The 23,211-nt window shown below is 38.5% G+C and overlaps 2 protein-coding genes and 1 long non-coding RNA gene across 9 annotated transcripts in view; all 3 read right to left on the reverse strand.

Moving 5' to 3' along the window:
• Nucleotides 1–475, reverse strand: part of ush2a (Usher syndrome 2A (autosomal recessive, mild)) — a 242,465-nt gene extending 241,990 nt beyond the window's left edge. For 2 of the 3 annotated variants that reach the window (XR_015776845.1, XM_042488321.2), the window contains exon 1: nt 251–475. The gene's annotated coding sequence lies outside the window, so the exon portion shown is untranslated. Of the gene's footprint in view, nt 1–135 lie in introns of all 3 variants that reach the window. The other variant, XM_088079180.1, reaches the window with a different exon arrangement.
• Nucleotides 476–3,304: 2,829 nt separating this feature from the next.
• On the reverse strand, nt 3,305–12,411 carry LOC148190437 (uncharacterized). The gene is made up of 3 exons (XR_015777480.1): nt 12,238–12,411; nt 5,637–5,702; nt 3,305–5,258 (listed from the first exon to the last, which is right to left on the reverse strand). It is a non-coding gene; the product is annotated as an uncharacterized LOC148190437 (long non-coding RNA).
• Nucleotides 12,412–13,271: 860 nt separating this feature from the next.
• esrrga (estrogen-related receptor gamma a) overlaps nt 13,272–23,211 on the reverse strand; it is an 88,193-nt gene continuing 78,253 nt past the window's right edge. For all 5 annotated transcript variants that reach the window (XM_088079211.1, XM_042486879.2, XM_088079208.1 and 2 more), the window contains exon 9: nt 13,272–19,380. In XM_088079211.1, coding sequence (XP_087935337.1) covers nt 19,136–19,380 — 245 coding nt within the window. In that variant the 3' untranslated portion in view covers nt 13,272–19,135. The remainder of the gene's footprint in view (nt 19,381–23,211) is intronic.

The following is a 23,211-nucleotide window of genomic DNA, read 5'->3' on the forward strand; positions in this document are numbered from 1 at the left end:
GACCCTGCTGCCCACAGTGTCCGTTTGAAAATAGGAAACAGTGTATCTAATAACCGGTGCTCTGTGCCGTACAAATTTGCAAATCTATGTAGATATTGAGACATGCTAAAACATATTGTGGCTCCTCGTTGTTACCTGCAGTTGTGGACTTCCAGCCCAAATCCTCATCACAAGTGCTGCGTCAACAAACATTCAACTTGTTGCTCTGGCACGAACAAAACAAGCTAACTACCTGTATTTCTCCACACACCTGTCTGCTAGCGATAGCAAGTCGCCGCTCCAGCAGAAAAATAGTCCTCTCCAAACATGACTTGAGTTGTTTGGTCCGTCGTTGTAGCACACACTTGGCCAGATGAACTGAATGACAGTACAGCTGAACTTGACACAGCTCCTGTTTTTCTCCCTCTGTCGTACTTCTCTCATTCAGAACATGCGGCACGCGGTGCTAAGGAGATTACCACGAGCAGCCATCTGGTCAGCAGCGCTCGAGGCGGCAGGATACTGGGCGCCAAGTAACGATGAGGCAACGTTACCCTGTTGAGAGCCAAGTAACGGAGACTTGAGAGCCCCAGGAGTGCCCTGAGAACAAACACTGCGACACATCCGTTTTGCATCTGTTGCAGAATACTAAAATTTGTCCGTGACAGCGCGACATTAATATACGATTTAAAAAGCCTAATTACCCCCTGCCTGGTTGTAATGTTTACCCCCCACCTACGTGGGATGCGTCTGGGTTTCAGACAAGTGGCTCTCAGAGAGGAACGCTACTGCCGTAACTAGGCAACGGTGATCAGTTCCAGCCAAAGAGAGTGTGGGTAGAAAATAATTCAAAGGACTACCTGTCAAATTTTTATTGTTATTATTTTTTAACTGAATAAAACACCATTAAAATCATCATTAAGGACGCGGTGTATTAGAGTGCTGATGAGAGAAAAATAGAAACAGAAAAGAAAAAAAAATAGAAAAAGGAACCTTCTGGATTCGTTTGGATTTGTGCATGGATAAATACTAGTCATTCAATAATTTTTAATTGCTATAGAGAGTATTTAATTAAGTTGGGTTTTCAAACATTGGCACAACATTATAATGCTTTTTATAATGCTTTAAAAAAAGTATTAAGTGACACTGTTAAATGTATACATGTTTAGCCTATACTGAAATTAGTCTTTTTAATAGCCTAGGCCTAAGAAAAAAGCAGACAAAAATAATCAATGAAAAGTATAGGCTACCCAATGAATATAATGCAGTGTGGATAAACAGTAGATGGATATTCAAGTTAGATGTATAAATCAAATTCATGATCAATAAACACTCTTACAATTATAATTAGACATGCCCTCAAAAGTTTCTCTGAAATCACCACACCTCAGTTAATTTTCAAAAGGAGGATGGGACACAAAAAAATACAGGAAAAAAAACATTTGGATTCGTTTTAACTGATGCATTGATAGATTAGAGTCATTCATTCATTCATTTGCAATTCCAGTAGAGACCTTCCACATCTCAGCTGTGCTTTCCAACATTGACACAAGGTAATAATGACAAGGTAAGATTAAATGAGATGATAAATGTATACATGTTTTAATGAAAATTCACAACGTTTTGCATGCATGTGTGCAGGGGCATAGCACTAAACTCTGGGTCCTATGCATACACCGGCCCCCTGTGCTCCCTCTCTTGATTCATGTCTTCATTCAGTGTGCTTTCTTTTCCTTTCCCTTCTTTCTTATCATTTTTAGAACCCTGATTTCCTTTTCTTGGGGAAAAAAGATATAATGCATCAAAAGTTGACAGATATTAAGCTAGATGTACAGTCAATTGTTTAATTCAACGCAATATCAATTAAAAAATCTAAAGACAACTAAACATACTCTCAATAACCTCTGTGAAAATACCACAAGCCAGCAAAGTATTAATTTTCAAAAGGATGGTACAGCAGATCTCAAATTGGTCAATTCAAGATTTTATTTAAGTAATATTTAAAGGGAGGCCCTTTAATTTGCAAAAATGCCAGATGAGAGGCAGAGCAGCTGGCAAGGTGTCTTTCCCTGTCAGCAAATTAATGGCATTCACCTGGGATGCCCTGCTATGTGTGCTATTAATTGGGCTCTAGTAACAATTAAACATGAAATGTAATTACAGAAGCCCTGTGTGCAAAAGTGACAAAATGGTATAGATGCTGTGAATGCTCAAAGACACATAGTAGGAAGACATTAAAAAATATATTTTGTTATAAGTATTTTTAAGTGTGCATTTACTTTTGTGTTTCAAAATCTGAGTTGAGAAATGTTAAAGGACTTGTTAAATGTTACAGAGTTGATTCAAATTATTAAATTTAATAAAAGAGAAACATGTAGATAAACTTCTCTTTCTATCCCAATAAACACTAACCAAATCTAAAGTTACTCTTATTTTCCCTTCATTTGTTTTTTTGGTTTCCTTTTTTTATCTCCTTCTGTTTCAAATCTGTACTTGCACTATAAGCTGAAGAAGAAAGTGAGGGTGTAGTAGTGACCGTGTCCACATAAGACAAAGAGAGACAACCGTCACCATCAAATATTATTATATGTTTAACCTGTTTTTATTTATTTATTTATTTACACTCCTGTCTTTGTTTTTCTTCAAGCCTATGAAACATCTAATTTTAGTCAAATGTCTCTCTGGTAACCTAGTCCAGTTACATGCATTAATCCTTCAGTTTCATAAAGCTGAGCATCCATTAGCAAAACATAAACAATCCCATCAACATACACACAGCAGAAGCACTAGCTCAAGTGTACAGTAGTTTAGACTTCCACTGTGTGCTTAAGCGCTCTGCATTTAAATAGTGTAAACATTTCTACCAAAAAAAGACCCTCTCTTATATTTTTCCCTGCCGACAAGTTTTTATGTTATCATACTAATCGCGTTTGAACAGCTGCAATTTGCTTTGGTTGAACAAAGGCATTCTAACTAGGTTTTAATTAAGTGTTCCTAATGACCTTAAGGAGATTAGAGGTTCGCCTTCTAATCAATACCAGGCAGAGAGGAGCAAAGGGAGGGGAGAGGAGGAGAGGGGAGGTGGCTAGGGGCTAGGATAGAGGTAGAGAGGAAAGCAGTGGAGAAGGGAAAAAAGGAGAAAGCAAAAGAGCGAAGGAGAGAAGGAAGTGGAAGGTGGACATTAAAAGGGAAAATGAACTTGATCTGAAATATTTGCAAAAAGAAAATCATATTCTCAAGGTCAATCTTATACATACACATTTAAAAATAAATAAATAAGTCATTTTCGGAGAATTTAGACTTGTCTGGCCTTTATTTATTGGCCAACAAAATAAAATGTTTTCATTGCTTAAAGGCAGAGAGGGGCAGCCTGTGCATTTATACATAAGCAAACATTCACATACCTTGCGTGACTATTTACCCAAAAAGGAGTATGGAACCCTCTCTCGTTTCATCCCTCGCCATATTTCCTTCTCTTTTTTCTTTTTTTTTTACCTCTTCCCTCTCCTCTGAGAGGCTGAAAATGACATCACACCACTGTGTCAGAAAGGCTCTGATCATCAAGAGCTTTGTTAGCCAAGAAGAGTTTCTCTTATCCTCTCCTCATAAGACATTTGCATAGATTTGCACAGAGTGTGTCCACATGACAGAGACTCTAGTCATACATTGATTGTACTAATTTATTCAGCCAGGCGCATTCAATTCCAGAGATTGAAGTGCTATCACACAAACGGGATTAAAACCGGATGACGATCGCACAATTAATATTGTCTCATTTTCTAAATTACTTATGTATGACTTATATTTGGCTAAATTGTGTTTGCTGGTCTAATAACATTAAGGGTAATATGGTAAATGTGGGCTGTAGATGTATCGTCTCTCTGAGTCTCAAGAGCAGCATGAATATGTATGGAGACATCCTTGGCCTCGCTGCTGATTAGGAAAAGTGGAATAAATTGATGGTCGGGCTGTGTGTTTTTTAGCAAAATACAATATTATGTTGTCCATATGGAAATGATACACACATATGCGCACACACATGCACACATTTCTATCTTATGCCTGAATCATTCAAGAGCAATTTTATCGCCTGAATAATAGCATGATGGTGACTCCATGCTCATCATTTGGCTGTCATTGATTTCAGATTTTTTCAAGTGTGTGTGCACACATGCCTGTGTTCACATATATAAGCATGTAAACATTCAGTATGTGCATGAGTGTAAAAGTGCATTGTGGAGTCCTTTTCCTCATGAAAAATGTTTGTTTACATTCAGTTTTTCCTCATCATGCGTATACCCTTGACGTCTAAACAAATCTCAAAACATGATGTTTACACATTTACTTCCTTGTTGGTGTGCATGACACCCAAAAAACTTGGACACACTAAAAAAGTTCTCAATGGTGCTACCAGTGGTCAAAAGCTACAGTGTAAACTTAAAAGGAATACTTCACCACCCCAAAATGAGCATTTGTTTATCATGCAGGTCTGATTTATGTAGTTGTATGCTCAGTGCTTCAAAAACAAAGAGCTCTTTCTGAGGGGCTGGAAAAGCTGGAAAGTAAAACTTAAATAAGTCATGACTCCAACTGCATTACATTCGTAAAAATTAGTTTTTGTCAGTGTAGTCTGGCTTTGAAAAAAGCATACGTCACTTTCAGCTCAATTCCTTGTCAGAAAGGGCTGTCTGTTTGCAAGTACTGAGCATAAGATTAGATATGAGACTATATTATATTGTATTATACTGCAAGAGTTGTGTAAGAGTTTGTTAACAGCTTTCTAGATATAGTTTTGCTGTTGTTAATCACTGACCCTATGACTGCAATTCATCAAGAATTTCCTCCAGTTTTGGATTCTTTGTTCTCTTGAGGCATAGGAGAAAAACACAAATTTTCTTCTCAAATACTACAAAACTTTATGAATTTTTAAATTTATATAAATGATCATATGGTGGGTGATGTATTCCTTTAAAAACATCAACACTAACATTCCCCACATTTTTAAATTCTCAACAGATTCCTTCACAGACAGATAAATAGGTTGTGGAAACAGTAGTATAGGTTGATGTTCATTCAGGGAAAAAAAAACATGAAAAGAAGGTGTACCTGGCAAACTTATATGTACTTTTGTTGCCACTAACCAGGCCATGTTAATAATCAAGAGAGCAGCACCATGACTAAAGGCTGAAGCACCTTTGACAGCACCTTAGTAGCATTATAGCTGCTGGATGTTGGCATCAAAAATGTCCAGTAACTTCCTTCCAGTCTTTATTTTTTTCCTGAGAGAGCGAGTATAGAAAGGAATTAGGCAGCATTTTTCACATCTGTTTTTGTACTCCATCTTTCAAAATTAATTTAGCTTAAATCAAATGTGCATATACATCACATCTCAGAAACGCCACAGCAACATGCTTAGTTGGCAACTTTGCTGGTCTGACTGAAAATGCACTGCTGTGATGGTGTACAATTTATTTAGGCTATCTCTTCTATTTTCATCTGCCACTTGCGTCATCCTGCTGTCGAAACTCTATTTTGGTCACTTCTGTCCTCCACTCATACACCTCTCCCACACATCTAACTCTCCACAGGCACCACCCATTCTTTCTGCCATTCACGCCATTTCATTCTTCCCTCCCGATGCCCTCAATCCCTCTTACCATCCTCCATCACTGCTCTTCTCTAAATGTCCTCTTCTTTCTTGTCCTTGTTTTATGCAGCATTTTCTATAAATAGATAAATATATATTTTAATCCACGTTCATCATTTATCCTCCTTGACTCTAAATGAAATGCACCAGAAACTAGATATAAAAACAATTTGGCTTTTCCTAGGCTTTACAGATTTTATATCCTTAAGTCACAGGGTCCATAGTGTGTGTGTGTGTGTGTGTGTGTGTGTGTGTGTGTGTGTGTGTGTGTGTGTGTGTGTGTGTGCGCGTGTGTGTGTGTGTGTGTGTGTGTGTGTGTGTGTGTGTGTGTTGTGTACTTCATGCCCCCTATTGGGGTTGAGGCCAGTGACACCCTCGGGGCTGTGCTGTCCAATCCCCTCCATGCTGCGTTTCTATAGGATTGAATTAACCTCCTGCCTCTCTTGACAATGCACATACACAAAATCATCCAGTCTCTCACATACACACACACTTTGTCTATGCCAATCACCTTTCCCCTGTCAAGACTGTATTTTTAGCTCGGGGCATTTCTGCAACTATTATCACTTAGATTCAACCATAGGAATCAACTTACCAAATGCACAGAATTTGTTTACTTATTTTCTTTAAGAGTCACAGTTTAGATTGAACATCACTGGCTGCATAGCCACAATGCTGTAGGTGTAGTATGAGATTAAACATTAAAAGTTTGGTTGGCTGGAAAACTTACTACTGCAGTGATTGAGTTGACCATGAGAGGGCCGAATGTGAGGAAACAGAGACTGCCAAGTACATTTAAAAATAGACTTACAGCTAAGCATCAGTCTTTCAGTGAACACTTTGGCTTAAGCAATTCTGCATTCACTTATATGTTGAATCATGGAAGTTACTACTTTTAGTTACATTAATTGAAATGCACTAGTCATGTTGCCGCATAGGAAGTCAAGTAGGTTCCCTCAAACATCACTTTCTGCGTGGTTTAAATAAATAAATAGTTCCTACAGGAAATTGCTCACAACCAGGTCTGTGGATTATCTCAGTAACTGGGCCATGATTTCTTGAATTAGACATTGCAGCTAAGTCTCTCCAATGTATTTATTTGGTGCTTTAAGCACCACAACCTGAGTGCCATCTAGTTCCATGTTATAGGAGAGTAGGCAAATTGTGCGCTGCAGAACTGTTTCTGGGCTGTAAACTACAGCCTGCCAGATTTGAGGCAAATGTTAGTTTAGATATTTTACACAATTTGTCTCAAAACTGAAGTGATAAAGAATGAGAATCGTTTTGTTAATGTTTACCCTGAGATGATCCAGAGATACTGAAACACAACAGTAAAATAATACTCATATTTAGACAAGAGCGGAGATGTGTAATGGGATTGGGATTTGTTTGATTTTGCCAGAGCACAATTTAGTCTTACACTGTGTTTTACTGTTATACTCATAGTAGTCTAATTTTGCTATCATATATTGTAACACAGGTGTTTAAATAAAAATGTCTTCTGTACTTTGAATTTAAAACTGAGAAATATTCACAAAATTGCTTTTGTCAGCACATAATTTCAGTCTATTCACTTGTGTCTTGATACACTGTAAACAGCGATGAGTTAGTGAAACTGTTTGTACTTTAAATACAGACGTGTGTCATTAACATACATATCTGGTAAGCTCTAATTGGTTTTCTGAAGAAAAGTGGCTGCTGCATATCAAACCTTCCAGCTATCTATTGGCCACTAGTGGGTGATTTTAAGTGCCACTAATTCACTGGCCAGTGACACATCAGACTATTTATTAAAGTACACTAACTTAATGAATGGCCCATAGAATGGAGAGTTAAAACATTTACTGTCCTAAGAGAGAGATAGAGAGCAATAGACACAGAAAGAGGATGGGAAGGGGGAGAGAGGGAGGGAAAGAGAGAGGAGAGAGTGAGAATAAATGGCCCATCGTATAGAGTTAAGACGTTAAAAGTGCAAATAGACAGCTGACCCTCTTATAGCTTGCACACGCAGCTCCAACACGCGCAGCCACCTAAGCCACTTTACACCCCGCGAGATAGAGGGATGGGGGACAGAATGGGAAAAGAGAGGGGAAAGGATGGAGAATTGGATGACACAGGAGGATGGGATGTCGGAGAAATGGAAAGAGGCAGATGGAAGTGAGGCATGCGAACACAGGTGATTTATAGTTATAGGGAATACGATTTTAAAAAAGGGAATGACAAAAATGAAAGAAGCAAAGATCAAAGAATGAATTAGAAAGAGACAAAGTGTAAAGAGAGAAAGAGACAAGAGTGAATGTGAGAGAGAACATAGAACATGTAAATCATAGGAGGTTTGCACAAATGAGGGGCCATAAATTAAATGCAGAGTGGTCTGCTAGTTAGCATGTAAGTTAAGTATGCCATATGATTTGATGGAGAGAGGGTCGTTGGAGAGCAAAGGACAAGGAGAGAAGAAAGAAATGTAAAGAGACAAATACAAACAAGGAGATAGATGTGGGAGAAGGGAAAGTTACTCTTCATTTCCATAATTTCTCAATCCTTCTGTCATGGTTTTCTTTTTCTGCTTTTTTCCTGTTTTTTGAATGTTTTTTGGTGCATTAATAAAAAAACAATTTTGCATTCACAACAATTATATTACTATTTTATTTATAAATTATATTTTCTGCACCTTTTTTGTTACGTGTCATGTTTGTCACTTACATGCAAAATACAGTATGTACTATATTTCTTATATATTTTTTTCTGGCTGTGACCATATTTGTGCACCAGTTTGCTTGTTACTGTGCACTATGTTACTTTCCTTATCTGTGTTTTAGTGTGTGTGTGTGTGTGTATGTGTGTGCGTGTGTATCAGGGGAGCCAGATGCTGTGAAAGGCCATTACCACCGTGAGTCCATGTCACTAGGCCTGTGAAACCCAAGGGAACCCTACCACTGATACAAGGGGATATTGGGATATAACACACACACACACACACACACACACACACACACACACAAAGGCATGTTATAGAAGTGTATACACATACAAATAGTGCTTACATCTGATCACATGTAGGCCCCACAAGATTGTAAAACTATAAATCACGCATGCAAAAATGAACACACAACCACCAAAATACACACACATACAAATGCTAATAGATATAAATATATATACATCTATACACATACACACGGGGGGCGTAATAGCTCCAAAACAGGCCTCTGAAACACCATCAGTGTGAAGCTGCCACACATTAGCACTTTACAGATCACAGCACCTAAAACAGATATGGTCACCCTTGGAGACTGACCCTGTTTGGCACTGTATTAGGAGGAGAAAATCTCATCCAGACTCTCCTCCAAACCCAATAAGAGCTGCTCTGAAATGAAATCAGACTCCAGTATAAGATCTGAATGAAGCAGCCCGTTTGTGTAACTAAATGTTCCACATAAAAAAAAGAAAAGAAATCCTAGATATCTGAATAAAACTGCAAGTTCTTCCCCCAGGACAAGAAAACAGCTGCACTGACTTTGTTAAAAACAACAATTGCTTCCCTCTCCTCAGAGGGCTCTGTGCATGTTCAGAGTAGATTCAGCAAAGTTAATTTGAGCAGAATTGACAGTTTTAATAATAACCTTTGTCCCTCACATTAGACAAAGGTTTCAGTCTTCTTTCCTCCCCTTTTAAATACTGCACTGTTTGTTGCTACATGTTGATTAATTTGTGAACATGACACGAACACACATGTAAAAAGGATCAAGATTCCTTGAGAAGAAGTTGAGGCTGAACGATGCTCAAGGCTCATAGCAAGTCTGCAGCACAGCATAATTGCCAGCACTGATGTAAACAGCTGTATGTTTTGCACTCACTAGCTATAGTTAGGTAAAGTCCAAAAAGGGGAGAATTCCTTGTCATGTGAAATGATTTCCACTCTTGCACATCCAGATGAAGTTTCCTGAATAGACCTATGTCATCAAAAATGTCTCCTACGTGTTCATCAAACTCAAATGTCCATCAAACTGCAGACCTCCTTTGTCAATGATTTGTCTTTAAAAGTGTACCTCATTAAGAGTAAATGAATGTAATGCAGTTGGAGTCATGACTTATGACTTACATATGTATCTGCAAGGCAGCCTCTACAACTGTCTAGACTGATGGTGCCATAGGTGTTTTGAAAAGATATACCTGTGTATCACGGGCAAAACAGTGAAACTTTACACGCGCAAATGGAGAATAATTAGGGCTAGAAAATGTACCCTGTGGGACCCCCAAAATAATGCTATAGATGAATAGGCTATAGTGACTGAATGGCTGAGTTTTAAACCACTGAAAAACCCAACTCATCACTGTTACCAACAGTGACAGATCAGGGTTATATCCTCTTTTTAGCGCAAAAAGCTGTGTCATTCATTCTTCAGTTATGCTGAGTGGAGTAGAACAGACCTGCCCTGGTTTTTATTCACTTGTGTACAAAAGAATTGCAACCAATTTAAATACTGAGTAAAAAAATTGAAAAAAAAAAAAAAAGTTAAAAAAACAGCGGAATATAGTGGGAGGGGATTATGAGAGAAAAGAGGAGATAGCAGAGAAGTGGGATAAAGGAATAAAAGATGCGCAGAGAGAGACAGAGATGGAAAGAGAGATGCAGATGAAGCCAGAAGGTGGAGGAGGAGAAGAGAGGAGCTAAGTTGGCCATTAGCGATGCGGCGTGTGGAGCCCACTCTTACATGCGTTCCACAAGGTTAACGATAAGAGCCCCTCAGCAGCTGAAATGCTCAAGTAGCTTTTATCGTATCATAATAATGAATCAAAGATAAAATAAAATAAATGAACTCCAAAAGGCGAGCAAGTAAAATAAAACGTATGTGCAGAGAGCTGGGTGACCAGGCAGCAACCCAAATAGAAAAGAGAGAGAGAGAGAGAGAGAGAGAGAGAGAGAGAAATTGTAGCATGAGAGAAGGGAAGGAAAAGGAATAAAAATCTTTGCTCTCTTTCTGCTAATATCTTCTTATGTCATCTGGTTGAAAAATATTTGCCTGTGGGTCAGGGCTCCCCCTGTTAGAAAAAGGCTTCTTCACAGCTCTCTGCTACATTAAATATCTGGCCTCTGCATCCCATTTACTGCTGCTAGCTATTAGGGGGAAAGAGAGAGAGAGAAATAAGGAAGTGTGTGAGGCTGACAGATCAAGAAAGAATAAAGTAAAAGAAAAAAGAGAAGACAGAAAGAAAGAGGGATGTCTGAAAGAAAAAAAACAAGCAGAGCAGAGGCTAATTATATAAAACAACAGTTTAAGAACAAGGGGAAAAAAGAGATTGAATCTGAAAACCCTCTGTTATTTTGGTGTGTGTGTGTGTGTGTGTGTGTGTGTGTGTGTGTGTGTGTGTGTCTATGTTTTTAGTGCCCTTGGCAAGAGCAGGAGATCTGGCCATTCAGAATGGACAGTAGTTAGCCACCCACTGGAGCAAGCTGTTACCATTTCCTTTTCCCTCTTCCCCCCCTCGTCACCCTCTCTTCCCCTCCCTTTCACTCTTTTCATTCATCCCTAACAGTTCTCTGTCATTTTGATGCAAACAGAGTAGTTAAAAGAACAAAGACGTTGTGACAATAGCCTAGGGTTCACCTTTAAGGCCATGTTTGAATGCTCTTGAGGGATAAATTAGCATTTAGCAACTAAATGACAAACATGCTCCCCTGCCTTGACAACTACATGAGTAAGTCTCTAGCGAGCATTATAAAGCACTTAAAGATTGTTAAAAAATTGTTGTTTTCTGTGTGCTTAATTTCTTGGCCATATAAGTAGGGTCACTCGGGTCAGAATAGAGTGTGGGCTGGTTGCAGTCTCCCTGTTTGGTTTCTCTCCTGTGCTCCTGTCCTGACCTTGTATGGACTGTCCGTGTTGCTATCAATCATGCTTGATGTTTTTGTCCTCTGCTTGGATTTGGCTTTTTGAAGTGAATTCTCACTCTGGCCAATTCTGAGATGGACATTGTCTACCAGGTTTGCTTCAGTTTGACCTGGTAAGACCATCCTGATGACATGAGCTCAATATTGTATTTCTCTCTTTGTATTAGTCTGTGCTCTTTGCCATCCTAAACACTTTCAGCGGGCAGGAGTACTCATTTTGACAAACATCTCCAGCCAATCCTGCTGAAACGCTGGCCTCTTCTACACAAATATGTTTTCAGTTAGTGAGCAACAGTCTAAAAAATATCATTTAACCTTCAGCCTTTAGCCATTTGGCCTGCATGCAGCGTCATCACCTGTTACGCAGTACCTGAGAGGCTGCTGATGTTTTCAGCTACAGAGCGAATCCCTGATTGACCCAGCTGGATTTTGTGCTTTGGAAAGTGTTTGGGGTGGCAGAGTCCAGACTGATACACAGAGAGAGAAGGAGTATGTTGGGCTCATGTCATCAGGGTAGTTTTAGAAGGCTAGCTTCAGAAAAGTCAAAGACAATTTATGGGTTTAAACAAAATGTCATCTTGTGGGCATGCAGACTGTGAGTTGCAGCTGTGTGAAAACAATGCAAGAGGCTGTGTTGGTGCAAGTGTGTTGCTTCAGATACAGGTAAGCATGGGTGGACTAACACAAACACTCTCTCAGGGTGAAGCAGGTGACTTACAGCAGGCAGTGGGTTCTGTGACAGCTGGAAACAGGGATGAGCAGGCATACAAGCATGGTGAATATCTTTAATTCTGAGTCAAGCTAGTTACCACAACGAGCAATGGACAGTTTGACAAGTAGTAGTGATCTGGCTGGGTCTTTTAAGCTGCAGGCAGGTGAGGTCTGGTGGCATGGCTGATTAGATGATAGGCAGCAGCTGTGCAGGAGAGGCGGAGACAAAACCAGTGGAGAGCTGACCAGCTCCACCATGAGGAAAACTCACAGACAGGAAGAAGAGACAGACATGGACAGAGGACAAACACATGACACACTGGGATGTGAGGAGGGAGACTGCAGAGTCCTAACAGGGCCCAGATATGCAGAAGCCCCCACTTAGACTTTGTGGTGGATTTACACATCTTGTTGTGGTTTTGTATCTTTTTTTGGTCATTTAGCGTCTCCTTATGGTTGTTTGTATGTTTTTATAGTTGTTTATTACCTTTGAAGTAATTCTGGGTCTTTCCCAAGTAATTTGTGTCTTATTAAAGTATTTTTTTTCTTTTGGAGGTAATTTTGTGTCTTTTGTGGCAATTTTGTGTCTTTTGTGGCAATTTTGTGTCTCTTTGTGGTCATTTTGATCCTGGGGAACTCATTGGGTAATCCACCCATGCCAGACAGACAAGAAATATGATGTAGGAAGTCTGATTTTAATATCAGATCCATAAGTTTGAAGGCGATTCTTGCATATATTGGAATGGCCGTCTCAACACCTTGCTTAGTGATGCAAAAAAAGTTGAGCTGAAACTTTGTTGCTGGAGTCCTCTGCGTTAGCACCTCTGCTACATTGCCGGCCTGACCTCATTTAAAAAATTAGGGCAGTGTTTTTTCCAGGACTGTTGTCTGTCTAGACATGTTGTAAACATAATCTTGCGAAGTACAGCACTGCTGGAAACTAGCATGCATGCTCTGTGCACTAACTCGTAAATTATGTGCTTCTTGTTTGGTACCAATCTAAAAGAAATGTGTGCATAAATCAGAGACAAAAGACAGGTGTCAAAACTGGAAGCCTGGTTTTAATTGATATTGCTCTACTGTAATAATCCTGAAAGGCATAGTCTGGAGTAACACATGTAATGTTTCAACCCATAGTAGTTTAAGTTACAGAATCATAGGTCTCTCTTTTTGCATTGAACAATATATACAATGTGAAATAAATACATTTACACAAATGGACATTATTGTTGGAGCACACTTGTATGATACACGTCACAAAAATATACAGGTTATTGTTTCTTTTTTTTTTTTCATTTACTGATGTGAAGCACATCTAAAATCTACGGACATGTTTTTTTTTTATAACACTACAGGGTCTTCTCTCGTATACAACTCTTCTCCACCGTGACAGGGTCTTTTTAACCTTTAAATATCCTTTTGCATCCAAATGTGTCATCATTCTCTCTCCCGTTAAATATTATCTTCACATTTGCAAATTCAGACTGCAGGGTTTGCTGCAGCACAAGTGGCAGTTATATTTGGGGATTAAATACAACTAAATGACTAAACACTGTAGAGCTGTAGATAGACACAGTTTGGCCTTAGCAAATTTTAGGGGCAGCCATGGTAGATGGACAATCCTGCTTTGTCCCTACATCTAAATAACTCCTCCTTCTGTTCCAGCTAAACTATTGTTACATAGAGTATTTGCAGCTAATGGATCTAAGTTCCAAATGGGGGCTGAAACATGGTGCCTAAAGTGCACCCAGGTCAAACTCGTTCTATCGATGGCTCTGAATAAAAACTTGACAGTCTTTCTTCCAACACTCCTCATAGAAAATACCAGTTTGGTTTGTTGTCTTTTATATGGTTTTAACATTAACTGCAGAATCATTTTAAAAACTACAACAGCATTTAGATGTGTAACCCAAAACAAACAAGTGCAACTCTTGTCTCATCATTGCACAGTCATCAAAATATTGCTTTTAACTAGAAAAAAATGTATGAAAACACCTTTGTCCTGTACATTTAAATTATTCTATGAGCAGAAAGTTATCAAAACCCCTGAAAGAATCACACGATCTCCCTCCTGATTTGAGCTGGTAGATTTATTCTTTTTTTTTTATTTTTTATTTTTTTACTAGCAAAACAAAATGGCAAACGGTTAACCATTTCCTGTCATGACCATCATTTACAATAAATTATTTGATTGACACTGATAATTTGAAATTTAAGTACATTCACAGACACATAAATCAGTATTTGCTAATTGAGAAGTGTCACTCGATTTTTCTGAAAACGTAGCTATTAACCAAAATCTAGCTCAGCCTTAATCACCTCGGGGAGACGTGTAACATCTTTCATTGCATTAAATCATTCAGTACACAGGATTGGTTTGACAACTTACAAATAAATAAAAACAGTGACAGAAGATAAATAATAATGAGAAAAGAGCACATTTCTTTCATAAATTGTTTGTAGATTAATATACAGTGGATGAAAAGGTAAATACCAACTCTCTGACTATGAGATGGTGTTTAAAGTTACAATCAAAACAGCAAATTCAACTCTGTCATTAGGGACTTTGCCTGCAAACTTATTTTATGCACCTGATGAAATAATTGCTATGTATATTTCTTCTCTAAAACATTACATGTTAATGTTCAAGACCTTTGATGAGTCCTGGAATCTTTGAATTAATACTGTTTGTAGCGCAGAATCTATAAACTATAAATGTGAATAAATGAGTACAATAAAACGTTCATTAAAGGAGACTTTGAGTTTAAACCTGAAGTTTTTAACTCTGGGGCTGAAGCAGAGACGTGTCTCACAATGTAATGACTGCATGGTGAGGAGAAACAAGTGCAAACTAAACATGTCAAGCTTTTTTCTTTAACATTTCCCATCGTTCCACAAAATCCTTTATTCCTAACCTTCACCTGTCCGATCATTACTCTTTGTTGTAAAACAAGATATCTTCCTGGAAATGAGCTGAAAACAGAACAATGAGGGGAGAAAAAAAAGTTTTTCATCTTCATATTTTCTCTTTTTGACTGCTGAAACAGTAAAGATGATTGAGCTGAGCTGTATGGAAGGCAGTTATGTACAGCTTGTTTATCAAAAAAGAGTCACCTACAGTTCTGAATTACTCAAATGTCCTTTTCATTTCATCGTTATTTAAACCTAAAGATATACAGTATAGTGTTTATTCTACAGGAAAGTTACACAAATGATCCCTTTTTAAATACTTGTATGGTGTTTCTTCATTTAGATACTAAATATTTAATTATTTATGTATAGTTTGGTAAAGATGAATACTGTAATTTGATCTTGGTGGTCTAGTTAAGTTTCTAGAAGAAGAGCCTTATATCCGGTTCGGTTCATTGAGAGAGAATCCGGTGCCCAGACCCCCAGCGGACTGATCCGAGAGACAGACAACATGGCCTCTACTCTACTCTGTGTTGTCTAAAGAAGAAGCACACGGCACAAGAACGGGAATCACCACAAGAAAAAGTACACAGCAACGCCTTAGAGGACTCAACAAAGGAGGAGAGGATCAAACAGAAAAACTTTAAAACAAAAAACAGATAAAACTAAAGAAACAGGGTTTTTTCTTGGTAGAAAAAAACAGCGAACATGAAACACACATCGAGGCTGTACTACAATTTTTTTCACTTTTTTTTCTCGATTTTGTTTCCAATAAAATGTCTTATGTTAGAATTATAATCTGTATAATTTACAATATACAATGTCGAAGAAGGCTGAGAAAATACCCCTTACTTATAATACTGATGTTTGATACAGAGCGTGTGATGTTAGAGATCAACTACACTTAAAACTGCAGCACTCCTCAGCTGTGACAAGTTGCCATTTTATATTAGATTACACCGTCATCTACATTACACATTTTGGCATTCTTATTCGGCTTTAGAAATGACACAAACAGTGATGTAAAAAAATCGCTTGACTGTCTTCACCAGTTAAAGCTGTGATCAGTCAGCCACACAATTTTGCTGTAACAATGAAATCAATGTTTTTCATTTGATTGTAAAATGTCCGACAGCTTCTTGTAAGCTCAGCTTTCCATTTCTTGCCGCTAAACACTCAATTTTTAAAGTCACCGTTTGTGACATTTAGAGCATTAATACTACAGCAAACCCCTATTTGCTGTATATAGACAGAGCGGAGTAATGACGTCCTGAGCAGAGAATGAAGTCACTCTGCAGGCTCTCTGTGGGTTGCTTTGGTAACTGTACTGGCTGTGCACATATGCCATACAGCTACTTTTCTACTTTATAAAAATGCTTGGAACTCACTTTATAAATGGCCGCAAGTCTATGTGGGTTTTTTTTAAATTAATGTAAATAAATTTACATTAAAAATCCTCCTTATGTCCACTTGAAATAAAATAATGTTGTATATTTTAAGCACAACACAAAGTAGAAAACAAGCTAAGAAACATCAATGAATATTAGCAATACCGCCTGTTATGGAATCACCTATACAATATCTCTTGTATCTCAGATGACTGATTAAGAATGTATGTGGAGGAATTGTAGATTTTCAAATAAAGTGTGTAGCAGTAAGAGGTGGAGAAGTGAGCGAACATGAAACTGTCAATGTGATGTTTTTCATTCAGATGATATTTTATGTTTTTGCTGGCACTGTTTCACTCAGCAAAGATCCAGATTTTAGGTTATTCTAATGGTCACCGCACTTGGCCACGTGGGTGAAGAAACATGACTGAGCAGCTGATTTTAAACTAAGAACTGTCTTGTTTTCATCAGATTAAAAACGACAGCAAAAAGAGCCTGATCACATAATGGTGCAAACATCAGAACCATGCATTAACTGCAAACTGGATGCTGAATATTTTCATTGTTAGCTGCTTGTGTTACTTATTCAGCCCTCACGAAAAACATTCTTCTGGTGATGGCAGCATTAAACACCCCATCCTCACATTTCTGGTCCATATTGGTTTCTGTCTAACATAGTCTAACAAAGGAAATATTGACTGTTATCTAATAGCGTATGGCAAGTTACACAGAGAGAAAGAGAAGCTACAAACTCTCCTCAAATCCCCATCCTCTTTCTCCCAAATTTAAGACTGGCACGTTATGTTAATATTGCAGACTTAGTCCATATGCACAAACCCCTCCTTTAAAAACCACTATTGCTCAGAGTTTTCTAAGATAAACGCTGATTTTGTTAATACATTATTACTTGTTATATTTATATATATATGATAATTGCTGAAAGTGGTCAAGCTGATAGAAAAAAGGAAAGACATATTGATTGATTCAGTTTTAAGAAGACAATATTAATAACAAAAACAAAGCCGTGTTATATGTCATATACAGGATGACAGTTATTTACAACCCTAATACTGGTATCATTGCTAAGATTATTTTCAAGATAGAAATAAAGAAAAGGAATTTGAATGCAACAATAGTTGTTCTTCAGTCAGTTTCGTCAGCACACACTTTCCTTCTGTTTTTGTATTGCGTTGAGTGACTGAAGCGCCCCCATCACTTGCTGAATGGATCACAAAAATATCTCTGTGCTGACACGAGAGATGAGCTGAAAGTTGTGATGCAACGGAGCAACGGCGGTAGTACTGATTCTTTGCAGTTTTTGGGGTTTGGGTAATGAGCACGGGCTGGACTATTTTTAATGGCACATTGACAGACTGACATCTCTACTGACTTGTGTTTGGAGAGCTACAAACCGGGGCCACTGAGTGGCTGAAAAGGTTTCAAGCAGATGTCCAAATACAAGAGACTGTGGACTGAGCCTACAGCTTCCGGTTGGACAAGCAGGAATCCATACATTATAGATCAAGTTTTATTCGCTAAGTAATATTTTGACTCTGTCAGTCTATCACACCTCAAGTAGTTTGAATATCAGGAAACATTATCAGCCACGTCAAGTGTGCAAACACTTATTCCATGGTTATACCAAAAGGTTTGGGAGTCCAGGGTCACTGGTCCTCAACAAATACAACAAATAGCAAAGTTGTAGTTGAAGAATGGGAGTTGTGGGAAACCAGGAATTGAATTTAGGGAGAACCAGAGTGTTTACAGCAGTAGTTTCCAGTCCTGGTCCTACTGGTTTTCATACTAAGCACAACAACATTTTAAATAACTAGTGCAGCAGAAAACCAGTTTGAGGACCAGCATTGAAAGCCACTGGTTGATCAAACCAGAAACAGTTTTGAGTTATGACAGTAAAGTTTGCTGGCATCCTTTGAATGGATGAGCTCCATTCTTTGGCAGGGCAAATCTCCTCTTCTTTTCTTTCTGTCCATCCTTCCAAATTTCATTGTACACGTAATTTGACAACAAACGTCATTAATACTTATTTAGTGTTATTTTTTTTTCTCCACTCGTTTTTGTCTTGAACACTTAAAAAACTCTGTTGGGGGAAATAGGGAGGGAAAAGGAGACACGAGTGCAGTCTTACAGTCTCTCAGAACTAAAATGAAGAGTTTTCAGTTTCTTTTAAATGTGTCCTCATTTAAGCATTTGTCTTTAATAACATCTTAATTGTTATTAAATGCATAAGTTTTGCCATCTTCAGTGTTCGGAGCCACTGTTGTAACTCTTTAGTGCTTGTTAATAGTTTTTAAGAGGAAATATCTCTCCCTTGGTAATACGGGAGTCAGTCTGTCAGCATCTTCCCCAAAACAAGAGGTCAAGTGAGTGAGCCTTTTGTCAAAGATGGCGGAGGTTCAGGAGTTCAGGTAAGAGGTTTAGGTTACTTGTTTATTCATAGGGGGATGTGTCAGCAGACGTACTTCAGGGATATATTTCTGTGTGTGTGTGTGCGTATGTTTAAGTGTGTGTGCGTGTAAAAGAGAAAGAGGTCATTCAAAGTGAGATTCAGACTGGCGTCTGGCTGTCCTTCCATGTATTCTCCCGTCCTCAGACCTTGGCTTCCAGCAGCTCCAGGAAGAGTTTGTGCATTGGGACTTTGCCGTCCTGCTTGATGCTGTAGAAGTGTTGCACAGCCTTGGTGGAGGTCTGGCGGAGCAGAGGAAGGGTCATGAGCAGCTTGCCCGCCCGGCGGGGATCCTCCTGGTGCTGGGAAGCCTCGTAGTCCTGCAGGGCCTCGTGGAGCACATCCTGGAGCTTCTGCACTGCATCCACATCTTCAATGTGCATGGAGTCTGGAGAGGGAAAGAAAACAAATACATGACTAAAATTCAAATGTGAACAAAAAGATAAGTTTTGCCCACAGATGTTGTTTGTCTGGCCAAATCCGGACATGAAATTTAGATTGTAAAATACTTCACATAACTCACATATGCAAAATGTCAATAAAGGAAAATAGGGGGTTATGGTTAAATGTATTTGTTAGTATTAGCACATGATGCAATTGGACAATGCATTTGAAACAGCTGCCCTAGCCTAAAGTGAACTCTTTGACTGAAATGCTCATGTCCTGAATTTTCCAGCATGTTTTGCATTGCAGAAAGCTAGCACAACTCTCTCAGATGATGTTTGCAACGGAATATGTCTCTGTCAGTACCTGTGCCCCCTCTGTCTGCTGTGTCATTGCTCAGTGCCACAAAGGGAAGCAGTACTAAAGATTTAATCCAAAATCCAAACAGGCTCAATGCAGGGATGCTACTGGGGTTGGAACTCGTAGATGGAAATTCTTTGCAGTGTTGTAAAATGTCATTTTGATGTGTATTAAAACAGTGCAAAATACTTCTCTGCATTTGAACATAAACCATTAACATTGTTCTGTAACATAGGTATAAAACCTACAATTTCTAGCTGAAACTAAATTCAGGAAAGAGGCTTTAAAATCAGATGCTGCTCCCTGCTCTGTCTTTAAAGTGTGTCTCTGTGGGAGTGATGAATGGACACACAAAGAGACGAGTGGGCGGAGAAAAAAGAGATAGACTTGTAGAATGATGGAGAGATGCAGGAACACCTGAAAGTGTGTGTGTGTGTGTGTGTGTGTGTGTGTGTGTGTGCGTGCGCATAAGCATTTGGCTGCACACATGTGTAATATCTCTTTGAGCTGGCATGTAAGGTGCATTTCAGCATATGTGGTAGTAAAGGCTGAGACTGTCCCTCAATAATAATGCTCCATATTGCCCCTTAGGGAGGCAAAGTCTTAATGTGAGCTGGCCTTTAGCTCCCAACCTCCGATCAATGTCTCCGATCAATGACTACATGCATGTTAAATAATAATCACAAGGCAACTATTGATAGGCCACCACACCCCAACACACACACACACACACACACACACACACACACACACGCGTGCGCGCGTGCACACACACACACACACACACACACACACACACACACACACACACACGCAAACTAGATCTGCAGAGGAGATGGTACTTCTCACAGCATATGTCTTACACACACACACCTGCTGAAGCATACATGCACACTAGAAAGTATGAATTTACACAAACATATTTAATGGTGTGTGAGAAATGAACATCACACTTTGCAGACAAAATAAATTCAACATGAAATCTGTGAACACAGCCGCACACACATGGCCTACACAAACACAATCAAATACACAGTGCTGGATCTATAGAGTGTAATGCATGTATTGGTATGCAGGACCAGACCAGTCAGTGGGTTGGATTCTATAAGGATCAATAGAAAACTCAGCTTCCATCTGTTCTCAAATTTCCTACTTTTTTTCCAGTTTAAATAAGACTGGGTGGTCCACTCGGGTTAATTATTTATTTATTTATTTTCATATTTGCTGCTTGATATTTTGCTCAGAGGAAAGCAGTATGGGGATGTTAAAAATATGTATATTTATGGTTAATGGGGTGGATAATTACTTGACTCCCTTTTCCTTAATCTTTCTCTTAGTATTTTTTATGCAAACATGTTCAAGCCAAATATTTAGTTGCCCCCTATGCAATGTCTCTTGTTAAATGAAAACGCAAAATAAACTTTGTAAATATATGCTTGCTAAATGTACAGATACATGACTATTACTGTCGGTTGCAATAAAAAACAATCCCCCTCTCCTTGCAGGATTTCTAATAAGTGGTTACCTGAGGTACAGCCCATAATGACCATAAGTTAAAATGAAGTTTAATGAGTTTCGCATTGTTTTTGATTAATACTGTGTGTTCAGTTTTTAAGCTGGTAGACATGGCTGTTGCCTGCGCTCTGACCTGCAGTATACTCACAAGTAAAACAGCAGACGTTAATGAGCACGAGCACGTTAGGCTGTTAAAACACACAGGTTAACATGGAACACACAATGCACACACACACACACACACACACAAAAACAAACACACACACACACACACACACACATGCACACACACACACACACACACACACACACACACACACACACATGCACACACACACACACACACACAAATGAATGCACAGACACACACAACACAGACACGTGCCTTTTGTTTCCCATGGCTAGTTTAGCTGTCTTTACATGTGGGGCACGTTTGCTAACATTTCTTAAGGCTTGGCTTCATTAATGCAGACGATTAGCATCCTGTGAATTAATTAGTGTCAGTGCCCTTCAAAATGCTAATGCTAGCATTCTGTTGTCTTGAAGAGCAGTTGGAGAGTCTGGGCAATGATGCAAAGTTCCTATTTGGGCGTCAGCTGTTTAGATTTCAATCAGTTAAAAGAATAACTATTTCAAATGTAAGCTTTCTCAACAGTGGGGAAATACTTTGACGGATAATTAGTCTGCAGATTTATCCGGATATTTGAAATACTGGAGTTGTATGTGCCGAAGTCACAAATGTATTTCAGCTTCAGAATGAGTTACATATATGCATTTTCCTCCTGCACAATGAAATGCACATTCTAGCCTGTCAGGAACAATACTATTTCTTTTTGTATTAAGTATCCTCCTGATATGGGAACATTTACTACTATACCACTATAGTTACCCAATATTAATAAAACAAAAAGGATAATCACTAGACAAAATGAAGGTGCAGTCTTGATAGTGGACAATATGTGTGTGTGCAAGTGTGAGAGGACAAAACACTGGAAACACCATTCATTTAAAGGTAAACCAAAGGTTGTGAGTTAAGAATCAATACATCATAGTATCATGATATTTTACATGGCAATATTGTAATTAGAAATAATTAACTTTGCAAATACAAATTAAGGTTACTAGAATAATAAAATACATTGCTTTTTTAGTCCACAATATAAATTTCACACCAATAAAAATCAAGTGAGATGAATGTACTGAAAAGTTTATCTTATTAGATGAAACAGATGTTGACAAAGTTTTGCTTAGGGGACACAATTTTGGGGACACAATATTCAGCATAATCCAAAATGTTTAAAATCTCAGTAATGTTGTATCGTGACTAAGGCCTTTGGTGATTTGCACCCTTAAAACAAAACCACCCCTTACCTGGAAACGACCAGAGAGCTGGATCTAGATTTTAAATGATCAGCTGATTTATCGGTTATTCTAATTACAGAAAATTAACCATTCTGGTATTTTTTTTAAATCATTTTTTTCCTGTTTTATATCTTTGCAAAATAAATATCTTTGGTTTTTGATAGGACAAAAAAGTAATCTGATGATTTCCTGTTGGGAATTGTTAACGACCAAAAGATAAATCAAGAAATGCTTTGCCAGATTAACAGATAAGTAAAATAATCCGCAGTAGTGGCAACAACACTTGAATATTATGAGATCACAATGTTTTGAGATAAAACAGATTTCACAGGTTTACCTTACAAACTTGTGTGCTTTACCTTTAATGTCTAAACCACTATTTCTCTCTCTACCAGATGTGTCAACCAATCAAGGTAACTCAAGGACTATGTAACGCCTGTTTGCCAAATAAGTCATCATAGCCATCATTATTATCATCAGCACTGATGTCCAGCCAGCAGAACCAGTGAGTTTTCTGAACTTTCAGTCAGCAACATTCACAGACCAACAAACACATGTGCCTGCACACGCACGCGCGCACGCACGCGCGTGCACACAC

The sequence above is a fragment of the Plectropomus leopardus genome, chromosome 1, assembly GCF_026936395.1.
Source record: "Plectropomus leopardus strain MGB_pleo_1.0 chromosome 1, ASM2693639v1, whole genome shotgun sequence".
Taxonomy (NCBI): Eukaryota; Metazoa; Chordata; class Actinopteri; order Perciformes; family Serranidae; genus Plectropomus; species Plectropomus leopardus.